A 21,494-nucleotide genomic window follows, 5' to 3' on the forward strand; every position below is an offset into this window, starting at 1 on the left:
AAGAAATTCACCCACCTGTGGTTGCTCTAGTTATACCAAAGTCTTCACTGTGATTTATGTTGATAGTTGTTGGTTTTTAATTTTTAAAAATGTTTATCAAGAGTTCCTCTGAAAACACCATCATTTTGAAAATCATAAAGATGCTATTTGCTTTATATTTATGAAAAGTATTTCTGTCAACACTTAATTTTATCTCTGTGTTCTTAAATCTTCACAAAGAACTTTTAGGCTGACTTTATATTTTTAGTTGTATTAAATGCTAATTTTTTTTAATCTATTTTTTTATTGAAGTATAGTTGATTTACACTGTTGTATTAATTTCTGCTGTACAGCAAAGTGATTCAGTTATACATATATCAGCATTGTTTTATATTATTTATATCATTGTTATGATAAACCATTATGGTTTATCATAAATTCTAATTCTTAAATAGATAATATAAGTACGTGATGAAAGAGATACATAGTAAAAACTGAGTCTGTTAGTTTCACTTGCATCCTTACAGTTATTCTGTGTGTGTGCAAGCCTCTATGAGTGTGTATATTTCTTTCTCTCTCTTTTTAAAATTCAGATGATACCGTACTGTACACATAGCTCTGCATTTTGCTTTTCACTTAACTGTGTATCTCAGAGATTGTTCCAGACCAGAACCTAAACACTCATTCTATTAAATCACTAAATAGTATTTCTTTGTAAAGATACATCACAATCTATTTAACTTGGCCAACTTACTTTAAACAGCACTATTAATAACAGTTTATAGTTGGTTTGTGGGCCTAATAGAAGTATTCCTGTGAAAACTTTTTATTTTTCTCAATAAAATGAATTTTTTTCTCTTATTAAATAAAAATAGAATTGTGTCCTGTAACTAAATTTAAATTTCCTTATGTTTCTTTATCATTTTATTTTTCCCTTTAAAACAATAGAACCAAACTTAATCACTAGCCAATTTTAGTATCTTTATCTGTATCTCACCATATGGAAAGCAGTTAGAAAAGGCTACTGTAATTTCTTGCCTGAAATCTTATTTTTTGTTCATTTTAAAAGAAGAACAGATACTTTAAAATATGAATTCCATTTGTGATCCACTTTATATTTTTAAAAATTATCTTTTGAAGGTTTTCTTGCCCAGGGTATTAGGGTTTTACAGTGAGCAGTTGATTTGGACTTCCCCATCATAAAGGATTTCTTTGACAACATGATTTAAATAGTCAATAAAGAGAACTTTTGTTTAATAATGAGTAGATGCCAGGGGCCTGACCCCTAGATGGGTTACAGCATTCCTTGGCTTGACCTTAGGTGATAATAAGCAATGAATTGACTTTTGAGTAAAGATGAGGTTTGCTTTATTGAATAGTAACTGTATCATGGTGAGGCAAAAAAAAGCTCATACATTGCTAAAAATTAACCTATAAATTGCTGCCACTTCTAACCAGTTATCCTACAGGGTAAAAAAAATTTGATTCAGAAGAATTTCACTAGAACCAAACTGCAATGTACTATCATTGGGACATATGCATAGCCTTGGAAAAGACTCATTTGATTAGTAAGGAAGATTTTTTTTCATACCATAAAGAGAAAAATCTTCAGAAAGTAAATAATTTCTCCCCCTTTTGTTGTCATATTACAGCTTTTCATTTGGAAGGAAGATCTAGTCTTTTTATATCCTTCTTTCCTGACCTTGGGTAAAAGATCTCAAATCATCCCATTAATAACACGTAGTAAGGACAATAAATATTCATTAGAGAAATAAAGATAAAGAGTTCTGTTTGAAGCAGTATAGAATAGTGGCTAAGAGCTTGAATCTTTGATGGCTTGGGTTTGAAAATGATTCTTAACCACTCCAAGTCTTAGTCTCTTTGTCTGTAAAATGGGGGGAAATATCAGTACTTACTTCAAAAATTTTTGTGAGGGTGTAATGAGCTAATACATGTAAAGCACTTAATATGGTACCTGGTACTTATAACATTCAATGAATATTAACTATCACTATTTTCAGTATTATTGTTTGATGGTACATTCTCTTTTCTTTATGGCATCTAGGACATGTTCTTTAATTCACTCATGATCTTGGAACTCTCCCTGATTTTAGAAGGGTTTTTTTGCTTCTCGTTAAAATTGTAAGAAAATTGTTTTGGACACATTGAGCTGACGATTTTACTTTTCCTTTTCTCTCTAAACTATCATTTGACTAAGTATTTCAGAAACAGTGTTGACCAGCAGAAGACCTACACCAAAGCTAAATCTGACTAGTCATTAAGTAAAAGAATACTGACTCATGTATTTACCAGTTAGTGGAATTGGGTCCTGCCTACTTTCTATCATTTTTCCTAGATAAGCTCTTTATAGTCCCATAACACTGTTCTCTCAAACTGTTAGATTAGACTCATTATTTAATCATACCAGCATGTTGAAGACGTCCACCAATTTCATCTTGCTGTTCTAATCTTTTGGCTTATAATGCTATTCATTGAGTGTTTTACTACATTACTGTGATAGTTGATAACAAGGTACAGATCCTATTCTTTAGGTTAAATTAAAGCAAAAAAAAAATGGGGACTATCTTTAATTGCAGACTTCAACTGTAATTTGTACAATGGTTTAAAGTATAGGTATGTCGTTACAAAAGTTTTTTCTTGTACTGCTATATCATAGTTTTGGTAGAAGAAAACAGAAAAGTATAAAAGTAGTCAGGCCAAAATAATGGAAGAATCTCTAAATATCAGAAGAAAAGAATTGTTTTGTAATCAATGTCTTTTGAATGAACATTAGCTCCCTTTTGAAACTTGACCTTCAAAGATAGTGTTTTTGCATTTCTTTTCCTATTCCTTCATTGGGCCTACACTAATGTTAGAATTCAATGGAAGATTTTTGAATCTCATCTTCATAAGTGGACAATAGTTTTCTGTTTCACTCTTTATTCAGCCGTTGTTATTATGTAACAGTATACTTTTCTCCCTTGATTATCTCAAGGTTTACAGGAAATTTAATGAGAAAAGAGATACCAAAAAGTTCATTTTATAATTCAGTCATATTTCCAACATATAAATACCACTGTGTAACACATACCTCCTATGTAATTAAAGTCTCTCAGATTCTTTTTCTCCTCTTCTCTGGTTAGTACCCTGGAATCTCAATATAATGTATGTCACTGTCAGTCAAGTTGATGAGTCAAGTAGCCATGAGGGAAATAGTTCAAAATTAAGTCAAAGGATAACGTGGGATCCAGGCAGACAAAAAGGCCCTGCTTCTTCAAGTACTTATATAGCTGAAAAAGAAGAAAGAATTCAGCTTGTATCTACAGGTTTCTTTTCATGAGGGAATAGATAAGTCTAACTGGAACACTGACCTGAGCCATGGGTTGGGTCCTAAGAGCTCAAAAGTAAGTAAAGTACTCTACTCAGCGTAGTCTTGGACCAGATCTGGGCTATCGGGTCAGAAGGCCTCCCATTGAGGGAGAGCTAAGAGTCAAGCCGGGGACTCTAAATACCAGTACCAAATCTCAAGGATTAGAAGTGGATTTTTTAAATGGGAAACAGAGCCAAGAGTCAAGATTCAAGGAAAGGTAATTAGAAAGGAGCAAATAGGAAGGGTATAAACTGATTGCTGCAAATAGTCTTTGTCCCCATACCAGTTTTTGTGGGTTTACAGTTAACTTGAGTATCTCAGATTTGCTTAGAAGTACAGGGACAGGTCAGTCAGAAGTTGAGTAGATTTAAGGTAAAAAGAGAGTGACTGCAAGGGCAGAAAATGAAACATTGTGCCTGTAAGAAAAGCGACAACAGAGATCCCAGATGGATGTTTTAAACTTATGCCAGGTTGACTGAGATACATATGAAATTGTGTATTTTTACTTGATAATTAATTTGTATCCTGAACTTTCTCCATATTATAGTAGAAATTAGTGGAACATTTAAACAAATATTCTAAATAGTCTGTATTTAGTCACTGCTGTGTGGAAACGTTACCACAAAAGGAAAAAGAGGTAAGGAAAATTTTATGACTGCAGGGTTTAAATCTGTAGAAGAGAAATTTATTCCTTTTTGATCCTGTAAGGACGATGGTAGTGAAATGTTCACCTGAAAAGCAACAATAAGAATCCTACCCAGAGAACTTTCTACTTGAAAGCTACCTGGGAGGTTGCCCATTTCATCATAGTCCCTCTTTAGTGTGAAAAAAAGAGTTCTTAGTCATTAGACCTGGTTGTTGTGAAGTACTAAAAGGACAATGTATGTAAATGCATCTTGTAAGTTGCAGAGTACTATACAGATGTTAGTTGTTATGTCCTCAGAATCCAGTGCCCTCCAAGGCTCTTACTAGTCTTTCAACCCAGCTCATTTCTTTCTCTGATTTCCATATTCCTATTAATAGCATCTCTTTCAGTCTCTCACACTAATTCCAAAATTTAGTTTTTAAGACCTTTTATAATTGATCCCTCAGTAACCAGATGAACTTCTCTTCACTTTGTGTCCCCTGTCCCCCATTGCACTGATTTTCAGTTTTTGGTTTTTGCATGCATATGTTTCTGTTATAATACCACATATGTGTTCCTGAAAAAACCTCACATTCTGCAAAATCATGCACTAAAAATAAACAAAGGTTATGGGAAAATAGGATTATAAGCAGATCACTTAAAATTTATAGAACTAAGAAAGAGAAAGAAAAATCTATATAACTTTGTAATCAGAGCCCTGATAAAATAATAATCCTAATTAAAATGCTAGCACAGTTAAATTTCGCTGGCATTTGCACCTAGAAATGCACTCAGACCATCCTTTGTGGTTACTCCTGGGGCTCATGTTTTATTCTTCGACATATAAGGTCTCAAAAATATTTGCTTCTCATAGAGACTTGTGTCATCAAAATTAAAAATACAATATGGGGATATCAGTCAGTTTGGGGTTGTTGTTTTGTTTTGCTTTTTAACACAGAAATATCTTTGCATCCTTTTCATTTGCACTTGCCCTTTCCCCACATAGCTTAACATTGTGGAAAGCACAGCAGTTCTTAAAGCTACAAAACCAGTTACTTCTAAAAAAAACACTTCTGTAGGATTTTCATCTTTTTTCCTTAACATATTGGTAAAGCTTCCTCTTTAAAGAGGAAACTTGTGCCTGATCTTTTCTAAATATTAACTTGCTGAAAAATTTACATGTAAACCAATATGCCTTCTGTGTTATTCCCATAGTTACCAATCTCATAGAGCTAAGTGCATTAAGAAACATACTTTATAGCAGAATGGAACATACTTGTTTTATCCCCCTTTACCCCATTGTCTGTGAACTCACTGAGGACAGAAACTGTCTCCAGCTCATCTCTGTATCCCCTCCAGTGCCTGGCATAGTGCCTTTTGCTTAGAGAGCGATCAAAAAAGTATTTGTTGGCTCTAATTAGTTTGTTCTGCTGCATAATAAATATAAATCTATAGTATAGGGAAGTCCCTTAATGTGAGGACTGATACAACCTAAACATGATTTTGTTCAGCTTCCTTTGCTGTCAGTACCTGCCCTCTTAAGATCTTACGTATTCAGTTTAGAGATTATATGCTGTTACATATTCATATCTCTGTCAGCCATGTTGAGACATATTGTTATATATGATGCTTCTTGGAGATTAAGCCCAGTCCTCCTATGTAAAATTCTACCAAATTGTCTCCATTTCACTGGTTGGTCACTGACACTAAAAAAGGCAGTAGAGTCTTACAAGTCAACTGGTCAGTTCTCTTCTGTGCTGTATTGATTGAAGTGGTAGAAATAGTGGTGGAAATAGTATGTGTTCCTTATTTCAGTGAGGAAATTTCAACCTTTCCTACATGAGACCCTGGACCATCTCAATCAAAGGAAAGAAAAGGGGAAATAACCATAGTTAAATTCATATTTGTCTTAAAGCAATTACAATGAGAATTTATGTCCTTATTTAATTCTTATCTTAGGCAAAAGGCATTTAATTTTCTGTAGTTGAAACAGTCGCTAAACCTATGACTTGTACATTGCCATAGTAGTGATCTTAGTCATATGTATTTTAGTCAGATGTATCACTACCATTCAATAATTATTAGAACTAAGATATTATACATCACCCAAGTGAAGGGAGGATAAATATTAGTTCTCTCTTTTTTCAGAATGTAAAGAGGCTCCTGCAGAACCCCAAAGTGACAGAGTTTGATGCTGCGCGCCTGGTGATGCTTTATGCGCTACATTATGAGCGACACAGCAGCAATAGCCTACCAGGATTAATGATGGACCTTAGGAATAAAGGTGTTTCTGAGAAGTATCGAAAGGTAACCAGATTTATATATTAATCCCACCAAACAGGAACCAAACTCTAGTATTATAGCCTGAACTCTGACAAATGATGTCATACTGTTTTTTTTCACAGGAATGTATAATTCTGTCCTCTCATGTTTTCATTTCCTTAATAAAGTTATTTTCTTCCTGTTCCACAAGCAATAAGAGGTTGTTTCTCTATTTTTTTTTTTTTTAAAAAAGCTTGTGTCTACAGTTGTTGAATATGGTGGTAAACGGGTCAGAGGAAGTGACCTCTTCAGCCCCAAAGATGCTGTGGCTATTACCAAACAGTTCCTCAAAGGATTGAAGGTATGATATCTCTGTGCTTTCCTAAATGAGAAACAGTTGAAGTCCCTGAAGCTGAGAGTGAATGAATATGATCTTCAAAGTAACTTCAGGATTGCTGCTGATCTAGTACTATGTCAGTTAAAGGAAATTAAAGCAGACATCCTCTTGAAAGCTTTTTGTTTAAATACTTTCTGTATTGGAACCGTATCATCATTGGCCCAAATAGCTGAGAAGGGAATAATGAGATATTTCCAGGAAATACCCAAGAGTAAAAAGGCAGACAGTTCTGTTAGTCATAGCTATTTTACTCCATTTGTTTAAGATTTGTTCAGTTGTTTTTTTTTTTTGACGGAAATTAAAGATGAAGCAAACAATTGTAGATCTTTTAAAAATACTAACCTATTTTCTTAAAATGGTCAAAAACTAGTTTTAATCTGCTAGCCTTTCTTATGTTTCCTGAAATTTTTCCATTTTCCTGAGTGTTTCTAGTCTCCTTTGCTACATAGTCCTTTTCTTTTATTTGCTCTACATATCATATAATATTTCCACAAAAGGAAGGGTGTCAGTGAAGAGATAATAAAGGAGTTAAGCAACTGCATTTAAAAAATTCCTTTATAATAGCTAACCTTAAATTACAGAGTTTTTTCATAAGATTAGAACATTTCTAATTGATGAAAATAATTAACTATAAAATTCTCCTAAAATTCCTGCTTGACTCTTGTCCCATGAAATCTCTATTGAGTGCATGTCATTTTCTGATATGAGTATCATTAACTGTTATATTGCAAGTTCCAAAAAAAATGACATAAGAACCATTTCCCCCTGTCTTAGGGAGTAGAAAATGTATATACTCAGCATCAGCCTTTCTTATATGAGACCCTGGACCATCTCATCAAAGGAAAGCTCAAGGAAAACCTGTATCCTTATCTAGGCCCCAGCACACTCAGAGACAGGTAAGATAACAAAGATATTAATAATAAAAACCAGAGACACTAAGAAAATAGGAAATTTAGGGTAATGTAAGAGACTACAACAAAGGTTATATCATTCTAATCTTCCTTCCCCAGTTGTTTCAGTTCTAAGATTCTTTTGGTTTTACATGTGTCAAAGTTAGATTTAAATTCCCCTACTAAGCCTGAAACATTATTTCTTTTGGAATAAAGAAACAGATATTTTGGAGAGCCCCAAATACTGTGCCCTGTCCTTTAGTATCAGACCAGTTTACTTATGCCATTTAAGGTTCAGTTCCATGGCATCTAGCATTTGGAGTTTCAAACATTAAGGCCGAAAATAGATTTGCTGCTTGATTGCCATCCAGAGCAGGTTGTTACTATTTTTGGTGAGGACTGGACTTTGCCAAATGTGGCCGGTATGTAAACTGAGACCTAATTGACAAAGGCCTTTTGTCACACAGGAGAAAAGGATGGCTTTCTTTTTGAGTATTAACTGAAGGAAGCAATTAATTGTCATTTTAATCCAGTGGTTTGTTAGTTTTAATAAAAACAAAAGTTGTCCAGAACAACTTACATAGGCCAACCTGAAATTTTAAATATACACAAATTCTACCTAGTTATAAATTATATTCTTGTGTATTTTTTATTGGGACCACATATTATAAAGAGCCTAATATATGTAGCTGAATCCTATTGTATAGATTGATGTGAGAATTGTTACTGTTGGTATAATTCTTATATTATTTCAGCTAATCATAATCTAAGGCCTTGGAAGAATAGTGTTTTATAAATGTAATGAATTTCTGAAAGGAGAAAAATATTTTGAGGTACATAAATAACTCTTGTATGATAAAATATATTTTTTCACTTTTTTCCTTAAAAAAAAAAAAACAACTGTAATTTGGTAACAGAACAGAAAGAAAAAAAAAAAAAGAAAGAAATCTTTTTAAAAATCCAAGGTTGAGAAGCAGAACATCTGGGGTTAAATTCAGAGAGTATACTCATTTGGCATCAAAATTTAGAAATGTCAGCTAAGTGGCAAGAATGAAAACCAGCCCAAAGCTATTCACCTACCTGAGAGGCTTTTTGAAAAACAGTATAACTCTGTTAAATAGCCTTCTAATTAACATGATAAAAGTAAAAATATTAATTTTCTTATGAATTTCATCTAAGAATCATTGAATAAGAAATTAGCCACTTATTGCTAAAGGGACATAATAGACCACCAGAAGAATATTGTGGATGATTAGTTCATGACAGCAAACCTTTCTAATTTGGGGAATTCGTTTCCAAACAAAGTTCAAAATGAGGCTCTTCCAACGAAACGCACATTTATCAGTTGTCAGCATCTGTTGGCATTTGTCACTATTACCTAAATATATATATAGTTAATAATTCAGTTACTTCATCCTTTTATATAACAAATATTTGAATGCCTTCAATATGTCAAGAACTGCTGGGGAAATAGAAGTGACAGGAAAGACAAGGTACCTGCCCTCAAGGAACTTACATGAAGGAGACAGACAGTAAACTAGTAAACAAATAAAGAATATAATTTGAATGAGATAAGTGCTATTGAGGAAATAAATAGGGTAATAAGCTACAAAGGAACTTTGTAGAGGTGGGGAGGGCTACTTTAGATGGAGAGAACCTCTCTGAAGAAGTGATACTTAAGATGAGCTTTGAATTACAAGAAAGAACCAATCTCATAATGATTAGGAGGAAAAGCATCACAAGTAGAGGGAACACCAGAACAAAGTCCTTGAAGAAAGAGAACTTGGCAAGTTCGTGGAACAGAAAGAAGTCCAGTGTGGTTGGAGCATAACAAGTAAGGAAATAAGAAGTTGAGAAGATAAGTAGGGCTGGATCACATAGGGTCTTATAGACTCTGGTAAAGAGGTTTTTTAAATTTTTAAGTGTCATAGGAACCCACTGAAGAGCTTTAAGCATTCAAGTGACATAAACTGAATTATGTATTAAGAGATCACCTTGTGGGGAGAATGGATTATTGAAGACAAAGTTAGAAGCAGAAAGACTACTTAGGAGGTGGCTGCAGTAGTCCAGGTAAGAAATGAAAGTGCTTTGGATAAGGAACCTAGGAGAGAAGGTTAGAATCAATAGACTTATTTAATGGAGTAGAGTAATGGGACAAGGGTAAGAGAGAAACCAAGAATAACTCTCAGGTTTTGGGGGGAAATCAAGAGTTTTGTTGTTAAATTGCAGATGCCTGGTAGATAATCAAATGGAAATGTTCGATGCTAAATTGGGAGTCAACAAGATTTTGGTGATTTAAAGCCATGGGACTAGACTTGATCACTTAGGGGAAAAGAAGAGGACGCAGGACTAAGCACTGAATAGAGGATTGGAGTCAGCAATGGAGACTGAAGAAGAGACAGAAAGATAGGAGGAAAACCAGAAAAACTTGGTGTCATAAATATCAAGAAGTGAGTGGTTACCTGAGACCAGTCTTCTGAGACATAAAAAGGGTGAGGACAGTGAAAAATCCATCAGACTGTTCCCCAGGTTCAATGAGTTTGGAAGCCAAATTAGAGAGGGTTACAAGAGATAAGACAAAATGGAGATAACAAACAGTATGTAACACTTTTTAAGAAGTTTTGCTTGAAGGGGTCAGAGAATGGGATTGTAGCTAGAAGAGATTGTAGGCTCAGGGGAATGAGAGATTCTAGAGCATACTTATAACCTGATGAGAATTATCCTAAAGAAGGAGGAATAGGTAATGCAGAAGAGAAAGGGCAAGAGTTGCAGAAGTGAAGTCTTTATGAGATCTAGAACACAAGCAGAGAAGATTTTGATAGGAGCAGAGGTACTTCTTTCACTGTAACAGCTTTTTTTTTTTTAAATTTATTTATTTTTGGCTGCATTGGGTCTTCACTGCTGCGTGTGGGCTTTCTCTAGTTGCAGCGAGCAGGGGCTACTCTTTGTTGCGGTGCACGGGCTTCTCAATTGCGATGGCTTCTCTTGTTGCAGAGCACAGGCTCTAGGCATACGGGCTTCAGTAGTTGTGGCATATGGGCTCAGTAGTTGTGGCTCACGGGCTCTAGAGCACAGGCTTGGTAGTTGTGGCACACGGGCTTAGTTGCTCCACAGCATGTGGGATCTTCCTGGACCAGGGTTCGAACCCATGTCCCCTGCATTGGCAGGCGGATGCTTAACCACTGCGCCACCAGGGAAGTCCCCACTGTAACAGCTTTGATGTTGAGAACATGGGGGCCATCTTGTTTGATTACTTCTATTTTCTCAGTAAAATATGATGTCAAGTTATCAGCTAAAGTACAGGATAAAAAAAGAAAACACTGTGAAATTGTTATCTTGTAGGCTTGTAATCAGATTTACTAGGGAAATGTAGTAGGACTTCTAGGCACGACTGAGTGCCCACTGGAGTTCTGTGGTCATTAATTTAAAATACAGCCCATGAGCCTAGTTGTGTGGTTTTCTCTAGCAACTTTTAGCTGCACTAGATTAAATGAGGAGAAGGCTGATAGCTGGGTCCAACCAGGATTTTAGGAAACAAAAAAAGAAGGAGGGTATTGGATAGTGAAAAAAATATTGTTGAATGAATTGGAGGTATTGATGAAGTCAGAGAAATATTACACTAGAGGCATTAGCATAAGTGAATTAAAAGTTGAGGGAGTGTGGGGCTTCCCTGGTGGCTCAGTGGTTGAGAATCTGTCTGCCAATGCAGGGGACACGGGTTCGAGCCCTGGTCTGGGAAGATCCCACATGCCGCGGAGCAACTGAGCCCGTGAGCCGCAATTACTGAGCCTGCGCGTCTGGAGCCTGTGCTCCGCAACAAGAGAGGCCCCGATAGTGAGAGGCCCGCGCACCGCGATGAAGAGTGGCCCCCGCTTGCCACAACTGGAGAAAGCTCTCGCACAGAAACGAAGACCCAACACAGCCATAAATAAATAAAAATAAATAAACAAATAAATTTTAAAAAAAAAGTTGAGGGAGTGGTTATTAGAGAAAAAGGTCTTCAGTTCAAGATTTCATATTGTGGATACTTGTAATGCAAAAGTTTATGTTATAATCATGGATGTTGGTGGCTGTGAGGGATGAAAGAACAAATCAATGTGGGTGAGGAGACCAGGATGTGAGATGAGTAATCCACATTGGTGTTAAAGTCACTGAAAATCTTGAAAGGAGCAGGAATGAAAAGGAGGACAGTAAACCAGAGCTGAAGTCTTCAGGGAATAAGAAAGTGACCAGGAAAGGAGGTCAGGAGAAAACAGTGCAACTCTATCATAAGCTTCTAAGATAGTGGAAATTTTGAAGAAGGCAGAGAAATGGTTATGAAACTATAGTAGGGGGCACAGGGGATACCTATGCCACCTCCTGGCCCTGTGTAACAGAAAGAAGACCACAGAGGACTTGAAAAGACCTACTAAACAATTCACTTCTTAGTTTGCCATGTAGATATACTGGCACAAGTACACAAAGACATGTACACAAGGATATTTACCAAAACATTATTTGTAATGGTAAAAAAACAGAAAGAAGCTAAATATTTATCAATAGAGAACTGGTTACCTAGATTACAATACATTACTGTGCATTCTTCTTAAGAAATGGCATAACTCTTCATGGGATAATATCAAAACTTTCGAAGATATATTAGATAGAAAATTAAGATGCTATAATATTCCTTTTGTGTAAAAAAAAAAGCTTTATATAAGCATAAACGTGATTGTGTACATATGTGTATATAAATGTCTGTGCTTGACTATACATATATATAATATATATGTGCAAGCATGTATATGTTTATGTATACAGTAAATATTTCTGAAATAATAAATAAGAAATTGTTAATAATGGTTACCTCTGGATACTGAGACAGTGGTTAGTTGTATACATATCTGTCCTTCCCACTAGGTATTGTATTAAGCATTGTAATCTTGAAGTAAGAACTATGTTTTATTAATATTTGGGTTTTTCACAATTTAGCACAGTGCTTTACATATAGATGTTCAATAGATATTGTCAGATTTCTTATGTAGGCATCTGTAGTAGTTGATATGACAAGATTTACAGTTGGGAAATATAAACTAGAGAGTAAATTTGGTTGATGTTACCAGACAATTTCGACTTTTGCAGTTTTCCTGTACGGTATTTTGGCTCTGTATTCACTTAGACCCACCCTCGGCTCTAGGCACCATCTTCACACTGGGTTATCACATTTAAAAGAGTCATTGATTTTAGTCATCTTTATGGTTAACTTAAGTCTCATCATGATAGAACTTCTTGGTTTTGTTGTTATTGTCATATTAGAAGATATCAAAGGAGATCTGGCAAGAACACAACTTTGCAAAACCAGGAACAGTTGTAGGAATGTTTTAGCCCTTAGCTTTAAGTTAGTGGTTAACCTGTTTGGCAGTATAGCTATACCCACAAATTGGGTTTGCTCTTTCTCGGCAGATGGGACTCCCACATATCCTATTTATCAGGCTAGATTTTTTTTTTCTCACTCCAGAATTGCTTCTTACCCCTGATAAAAACAAGCAACTTAAACATTTGGTGAGAAAAGGGAGCTATCTGGTCATGCATTCCAGAATTAGTCAATTCAAAAAGGAAGTACTCTTTCACATTTATACAAATTTAGTAGAATCTTGTTGTTTTTGTTTCTATAAAAGCAGCAGTCCTTTCTCATTGGCCTTTTTTCCTACAGTCGATGCTCATATGATCTTTACTACCTGTAAGTACTAGATTCAAAAATTTGAATTTTAGCCATAAGTGTAACAGTCCACAAAGTAGATAAAATACTGCCTCTTAAAAGTTTGTTTTTCTGCTTAACTGAATGATTAACGATTAAAGTAATGATTTCCAGAAACACTATGTGTGAAAAATTTTTTATTTTTCTAATACAATAGGATATAAATTGGTTGGGTTCTCAAGGTGTCCGTGTGTGTGTGTGTGTGTGTGTGTGTGTGTGTGTGTGTGTGTGTGTGTATATATACACACACACACACAGCATGAACAGACTGCTGTTTTCTAATGTTTGCTATCTGCATTAATTAATGCTTTTGGTTGCTATGGTGAATTACAGAGCACAGGAAGATGTGTACAAAGAATTGAACTTGTGTATTCCACTTAGCTTCAACCATCATATAAAAATGATTTGCTGTATGTTTTACTGTTGGCCTCATCAGAACATCTACTTTTAAAATTCACCAGGGGAAGGAATTAAAAGGAAAAATGTCAGGGATGTTTTTTTAAATTTTTTTTTCACCGATGTTCCTCCTTAAGGCTTAAGCCAGCCTGACTAAGTAGTAGGAGGCTCAGGAAAACATTTATTAATGTTTTCATAACCAAATGTGACATAGTCATCTTTGTTAGGTACACAACTGAGTCAAGCTCTAAGAGCCTATCCCTACATGTAAGTTTTGTCCTTACATTGATATAACCTACACCCACCGTTACCACCCGTGGCATCTTCTTCCCTCTCCATCAATACGAAATACTCTGGCACCCTGAAATTATCAGACTAAAGGATAGTGTTCTCTGGCTATGTTAGAAACCTGCTTGAATTTATTCCTTCCCAGTTCTTGTCTTTCTTTTCCGTAAGAAAGATATGTACTCTAGAGGCAGGTGATAGGCAGAGGGCAGCTATGGAAAAGCAACATCATTTTCCAGGGTGATCCTTATTACTCCACTCAGCTGCTTTTCTTTTTTTTTAAAGATTTATTTATTATTTATTTTATTTTATTTATTTTTGGCTGTGTTGGGTCTTAGTTGCGGCACGTGGGCTCTCTCATTGAGGCATGCAAGCTCAGTAGTTGTGGCGCATGGGCTTAGTTGCCCTGTGGCATGTGGGGTCTTAGTTCCCTGACCCGGGGTCAAACCCGCGTCCCCTGCATTGGAAGGCGGATTCTTTACCACTGGACCAGCAGGGAAGTCCCTCAGCTGCTTTTTAAATTGACTTACCAGATCAAGAGCTCAAAACAAACGTGTTACTGTCTAATTCTTCTCATCAGTCACTGTACCCCTGTAAGGGAGAAACCTACTTCCCTTCTTCTTAATGGAGTATTCTGTGTAATTCATGAGTATTTACTCAAGATAAGCTGCATAATGGGTCTCAAGCTAGATTTGTCCCTCAACATCAGGAGCACTGCTTATGGAATGTTACTGTAAAAATTACTCATTTTCTGGCAAAAAAACTCATTTCAGTTTTGAGGATTTTATTGTTTCTGAATACTGTAACAGCCTTTTTTTTTTCCTCCTGTTTTGCACCTAGGCTGACCCTAGATAGTTACAACACAGACCAAACTATTGGTAGAGTGTCCTCTGTCTCCTTGATGGCACATTCTTATAACACTGGAATTTTTTTTTCCAAAGAACTCATCCTTTAATGAATATTAAACCAGTTGGGACTGCACTTCAGAAGCCATTATTATCTCAGATCATTGGTACCTCTAGAACCAATATAGTGGGAAGATTTAAAAATATATATCCTTAGAAATTTAGTGTATATTCTTGAGGGTAATACTATGGTAAAAGTTACAGGGACTCATATCAGTTTTTAAAATTACAACCAATTGTAGTTTATTTGATCTCTTTCTTATGAAATACACCCCTAAAGATGCTGACAAGAACTGAACTTGAGTTTTAGATGTTCATATTCCCCTTCCCCTTCTGTAGAAATATTAGTAAGAATTGAAACAACACATATCAGATGTAGAAAAAGACAAGAACCTGTATTTTGCCTGAATATTCAGTCCCCAAATAATTGAGAGTTTATCATACTTGGTAGAAAAATATTGCTATCACAGTTATACAGCTCATCCTAAGCAAATGACCTTTTTCAGCAAGAAAAAGCTGGCCAGTAACTGGAGGCAAATACTTGAAGGAAAAAACCTTGATAGTATAGAAAATTTTAGTCATTCGTGAACAGTGGTAATGCTTTCCTATAAGTTTATAAAGAACCTCTTTCCCTGCAGCCTAAAGCACCAGATTAATATTGGATTAATAATTTAGGCTTAAGGCTCATATCTCCTTTCTGTGCTACTAGAGGAAATCATACAAATTATAGATTAGGGCCACTACAAATTCATTGTTTCTCACTTCACTTGGGCCTTCAGGGATACTCAGTCAAACTTAGTAGTTCTCTTTCTGTCTCATTCACTACATCAGTTTAGAATGTTTTCCATAATGTCTAAGTCACCTAACCCACACCAGTGTTTCCTACTTCACAGTGGAAAAAATTGAGTCTGTCAGACATTAGCTCCCTCAGTGTCTAGCCCCCATGTTTATAAACTTAGTTACATATATCTACCTTAATCTCCTTCCTTCATTCTAAAGGAAATACATCCTCTTTTCCAATTCAGAACTAACCTCTCTGCCAACACTCGTTTTAGACTCCTACCATCATTTACTTGCACTTTCTGTAATTATTTGCACTTCCTCTCCTCTCTCTCTTTCTCTCCCCCTTCTTCTCCCTCTCCCTCCTTCCTTCTTCTGTATTTTTGGCTTGTCTTCCTCTAATTACGTTTCCACAGACTACACGCATACTCATGTTTCTCCTGTTAAGTAAAGTATTTAAAGCCCTTGAGCCTGGGTTCTCCTCTAACCTGTCTTCTCTTCAGTCAAGCTTCTTGGATAAAGTCGCTATCTTCACTTCTCACCTCTTCAATCCATGTACCCTGGCTTCTTGCTCCACTATAATACACTGAAACTCTTCTTGCAAAATCACATTGCAGGAATGTGCACAGTGGTCTCTTTCAATCCTCACTTATTTACCTCACTACTGCATTTAACACTTAACCATTCTGTTCTTCTTCAAACTCACTTGTCCCTTGGCCTCTCCCTCTGGTTCTCCTCCTACATTTCTGACAGTTTCCTTCTCAATTGCCTTTGCTAGCTACTCTTCTTGCTTATCCTGTAGATGTTAAAGAATCCTCCCAAACTCTGTCTTTTGGTTCTCTTCTCATTCTACATGATCCCCCTAGGTAGAACTCATCTATTCCTGCGGCTTCAGCTGCCACCTGTGTTCAGGGCATCATCAGGTCTCAATGTCCAGATGTCTGGTAGACATCTCCATTGGGATGTTCCACAGGTATCTCAGAAACAGCATGTTTTTGTCTTCCTTTACGTCAGTCAGTCTTGCTTTCTTTGTTCTCACACTTAAACCACTATACCTAGTCACCAAAACCAGAATACTTAAAGTTATCACAGATTCTTCCTTTATCCTCATCCTTCACATTTAATCATTGACCAACTACTGAATGAAGAGTCTACATTTTTTGTGTCTTCTATATCCAGTCCTTACCCTCCACTTCTGGTATTTCTTTAGTTCCAACTTTTATCATATCTTCCCAAAAGTCTTACAGTAGCCTTTTGTTCTCCAGGTTTTCCCACCAGCAACCCCCAATTCATTCTCACATAGCTGCCAAAATTATCCTTCAGAAAAGCAAGTTTGATCATGGTAACCTGTTAAAACCCTTCGGTGATCCCCCCGTGGCCTATAAGATTCAAGATTCTCTCTCTCTTCCTCTCACTATATCTGCAGCAAGGAGAAGTTAGGATGGCTCCAAAGTTTTGTCCTAAGCAAGTGAAAAGATAGGTTAGCCATCCACTAAGATGGGGAGAGCTATATGTGGAACAAGCTTGGGGGAGAGGATTAGGGATTTGGACATGCCGAATTCAGAAATAAACTAAACAGCCAAGTAGAAATGTCGAATAGACAGATGCTTAAGTCTAGCATTTAGGAGAGCAGTCTGGGCTGGAGATAGAGATTTGGGAGTCATCAGCAGATAAATGTATTTAAAAACCACAAAACTAGGTGAGATCATCTAGGGAAGTGCAGTTCAATAGAACTTTCTACAATGATGGAAATGTACTATATCCATGCTATCTCATAAGGTAGCTACTAGCTACATGTGACTATTGAGCACTTGAAATATGGCTAGTTCCACTGAGGAACTGAATTTTTTATTTTATTTTAATTAATTTAAATTTAAATAGCCATATGTGGCTAGTAGCTACTACATTACACAGATATAGGGAGTAAGTATAGATCAAGAAGAAAGGAGGATCGGTGAATGGATTCTGGACACTCTACCATTAAGAGGTTCAGGGAGGGACTTCCCTGGTGGTCCAGTGGTAAAGAATCTGCCTTCCAATGCAGTGGATGTGGGTTTGATCCCTGGTCAGGGAACTAAGATCCCACACGCCGCGAGGCAACTCAGCCCACGTGCCACAACTACTGAGCTCGCGTGCCGCAAACTACAGAGCCCACGCTCTGGAGCCCTCGCACCACAACTAGGGAGAGAAAACCCACATGTCACAACTAGAGAGAATCCCGTGCGCCGCAACTAGAGAGAAGCCTGCACACCACAACAAAGGGCGAGCGTGCCACAACGAAAGATTCTGTGTGCTGCAGCTAAGACCCCACGCAGCCAAAAAAAAGAAAAGAAAAGAAATAAAGAGATCAGGGAGATGAGATGAGACCATCAAGAGATACTGAAAAATGTCAACTAATGAAGTAAGAAGAAAACCAAAAGAATGTGATGTCCTGGAAACCAAGTAAAGAAAGTATTGAGGAGGAGCAAGTGATCAACTTAGTTTGAAAGGACCAGAAGTCTTGATAATACACAGTACTGTCAGGATGTGGAAAAATAGGCACTTTCCTGAATTGCTGGTAGAATGACATCTGTAGAACACCTTGGAGATACCTACCAAAATTTAAAATGCACAGTATGTCCACACAACTGTATATAAAATGCAGTTTATAGACTGTATATAAAATATATATTAAATATATACATACATATGCATGTATCTTATAATATGAATATGTAAATTTGTAAATATATGTATATACACATAGATAGTATCTCTGAAAGGATATTCATAAGAGATGAGTAATAGTGTTTGCCTCTAGAGAGAAACTGGGATGCAAGAGGACTGAGGTGAGAAGGAAACTTACTTTTTTTTTTTACAATATGCCCTTTTTTTATATTATACCACGTGCAAACATTTATCTAGTCAAAAACAGATATTTTACTTTATAAGTTTTTTTTTTTTTTGGCCGTGCCGCGCAGCTTTCAAGATCTTAGTTCCCTGACCAGGGATGGAACCAGGGCCCCCTGCAGTGGAGGCACAGAGTCCCACCCACCAGACTGCCAGGGAATTCCCCAAAACAGTATATTTTAAAGTAGCAAAAAATGATTGTAGAATATATAACACTATGGAACACTTAAAGCATCGTGATGCTAAATACATTGTTTCAGGTGGGTAGGTTCGAATGAAGCTCACATTGTCTTAAAAAGTAGCATTTCAAAGGCATGATTTTAAGTCCCAAGTTCACATAGAAATGTCATAATTGACTCTGCTAAATCAATTGCAAAATAACCACCCCTTCATTATTGGGAGCCTTTGTTGGGTATCTCTGCAATTCAGAGATTATCTGAACATTTTTATATTTATTTTTTTAAGTTTTTCTTTTTTATTGAAGTATAGTTGATTTTCAATGTTGTGTTAATTTCTGCTGTACAGCAAAGTGATTCTGTTATACAAATACATATTCTTTTTTATATTCTTTTCCATTATAGTTTATCACAGGATACTGAACATAGTTCCTTGTGCACCTGGTTGTTTATCCATTCTATATGTAATAGTTTGCATCTACTGATCCCAACTTCCCAGTCCATCCCTCCCCCATCCCCCATCCCCCCTCCCCCCCTTGGCAACCACAAGTCTGTTCTCTATGTCTGTGAGTCTGTTTCTATTTCATAGATAAGTTCATTTGTGTCATATTTTAAATTCCACATATAAGTGATATCATATGGTGTTTGTCTTTCTCTTTCTGACTTAATTCACTTAGTAAGTGATAATCTCTAGGTCCATCCATGTTGCTGCAAGTGGCATTAGTTCATTCATTTTTATGGCTGAATAGTATTCCATTGTATATATGTACCACATCTTCTTTATCCATTCATCTGTCAGTGGACATTTAGGTTGTTTCCATGTCTTGGCTATTGTGAATAATGCTGCTGTGAACATAGGGGTGCATGTATCTTTTTGAATTATAGTTTTGTCTGGATATATGCCCAGGAGTGGGGTTGCTGTACCATATGGCAACTCTATTTTTAGTTTTTTGAGGAACCTCCATACTGTTTTCCATAGTGGCTGCACCAGAACATTTTTAAATAGCCACAACATCTGATTCTGTTTTCATGAAGTCCCACAAGAACAAATACTCTCTCAGTTAGTGATTCCTTCAAGGTGTTTTAGAAAGAGACAGAGAGACAAACAGAAAGGAAATATAGGGTTGGTTGTTGGTTTTTTTTCCATGATTTATACATAAGCATGTACATCCTTTGACTAAAGATATTTCTATTTAGTTTTGTGCTATAACCTCCAAAATGGTTGCTTCTGCTTGATGTCATTTTAAATAATGGCCAGTAAGTGATTTAACAAAATCATTTGCCTACTAAGATTAAGTAATTTTATCTTCTCTTGGTGGCATGAGAAAAGAAAAACAAGGCAAACTTAAACAGTTTTGAAAATAATGTGATCTCCTTCTTGTTCATATCTTCAGAAGGATCTAATAGGAGGACCACTCACTTTTGTTATAAAGCTATTTTGATAAAGGTTGAAACACCGTAAAACTACACAGTGCAACCTAAATGAGGCTAGTGACTGAGCTGATGCGTCAGCATGTCCAATATCAAAACTACACCCACGGGTTTTTTGTTTGTTTCCATGGTTTCTTTTTCTTGGTTTATCAAAGGATTGAGGAACAAAGATTTTAAGAAGAGGTGGATTTCTAGAAGCGCCATTAATTTATGTATCCCATTCTTTTTTTGCACTCAAAATACTAAATGTTTCTTGTTCCCGTGTTATGGGGACATCCAAATATACCAGTACTTTCCAAAATACTTTGAGGTCCTTGGACAGAGGCCATTGTAATGACACTGTACTAAGTATTTGACGAACGGCTTATACATGAAAGGAGATGTGTAGTACAAGCATAAATTACTGCTATATTGATACCATATCACAGTGAAGTACTCTTCAGCCTCTTGAATATAAAAGAATATTCCTACATTTGGTTCCAGCAAATACTATTGTGCTATTCTGAAATCCACAGCACAGAAATTATGACATCCGCTCATAAACAGAAAGCAAATCACTATTCAGCATTTCCTGCTCTGTTTCCTGCCAATTTCAGATAATTAGAACTTTTTTTAAACCTTTTATTCTATTCTGCTTTAATTCTGCTTCCTTTACCAAAAAAGAAAGATTCAGAAATTAAAACTTTGTATATGATAGTAACAGCAAATTTTGCCTTTTTTCCCCCTTATCCTATGATATTAACTTCCTTCATTATTATAGACCTCAGGATATCATTGTGTTTATAATTGGAGGAGCCACCTATGAAGAGGCTCTAACAGTTTATAACCTGAACCGTACCACTCCTGGAGTGAGGATTGTCCTGGGGGGAACCACTGTGCATAACACGAAAAGGTAAGGGAGAACATTCAGTCCTGTAATTCTTTCCCCTTTCCCAGAGAGGAAGGCTTAAATTCCCTTTATCTAGGAAAAGTAAGGTCAGTGCTGACCAAACTGCTGTAGACCAAAATGCATCAGTTCATAGAATAATTTAGAGTTTGTGTGAGATGAAGGATGTATACTCTATTAAGCTCATAAATCACTTAATTCGGTCAAAGACCTGGAGAGTAATGACCAACCTGCACTGTTAACAGTTTTGTTTCCTATGTTCAAGGAACAGACTGGCATTTTAAAGATACCCAAACATAATACTATTGAATTCTGTGAGTTTTTCTGTTTTGTTGATTAAGTACATTCATTCAGTAAATATTTAGTAAGAAGAATACAAAGATGAAGAAGATAAAGATCCTGCCTCAAGTAAGTCATTGTCTATTAGGAAAGATAGAACATAAAAAATAAGAAAATAAGTGCCTGGAGAGAGAGGTAAAAGAGCCA

At 36.2% G+C, this 21,494-nt stretch overlaps 1 protein-coding gene across 5 annotated transcripts in view; it reads left to right on the forward strand.

Annotated features, from left to right (window-relative positions):
* VPS45 (vacuolar protein sorting 45 homolog) overlaps nt 1-21,494 on the forward strand; it is a 68,130-nt gene that overhangs the window by 21,544 nt on the left and 25,092 nt on the right. For 2 of the 5 annotated variants that reach the window (XM_057548128.1, XM_007177961.3), the window contains exons 11-15: nt 6,123-6,281; nt 6,490-6,597; nt 7,408-7,529; nt 13,216-13,242; nt 20,883-21,014. In XM_057548128.1, coding sequence (XP_057404111.1) covers nt 6,123-6,281; nt 6,490-6,597; nt 7,408-7,529; nt 13,216-13,242; nt 20,883-21,014 — 548 coding nt within the window. The remainder of the gene's footprint in view (nt 1-6,122; nt 6,282-6,489; nt 6,598-7,407; nt 7,530-13,215; nt 13,243-20,882; nt 21,015-21,494) is intronic. The other 3 variants (XM_057548139.1, XM_007177963.2, XM_057548159.1) reach the window with 2 other exon arrangements.

This window comes from Balaenoptera acutorostrata, chromosome 1, assembly GCF_949987535.1.
Source record: "Balaenoptera acutorostrata chromosome 1, mBalAcu1.1, whole genome shotgun sequence".
NCBI classification, from domain to species: Eukaryota; Metazoa; Chordata; class Mammalia; order Artiodactyla; family Balaenopteridae; genus Balaenoptera; species Balaenoptera acutorostrata.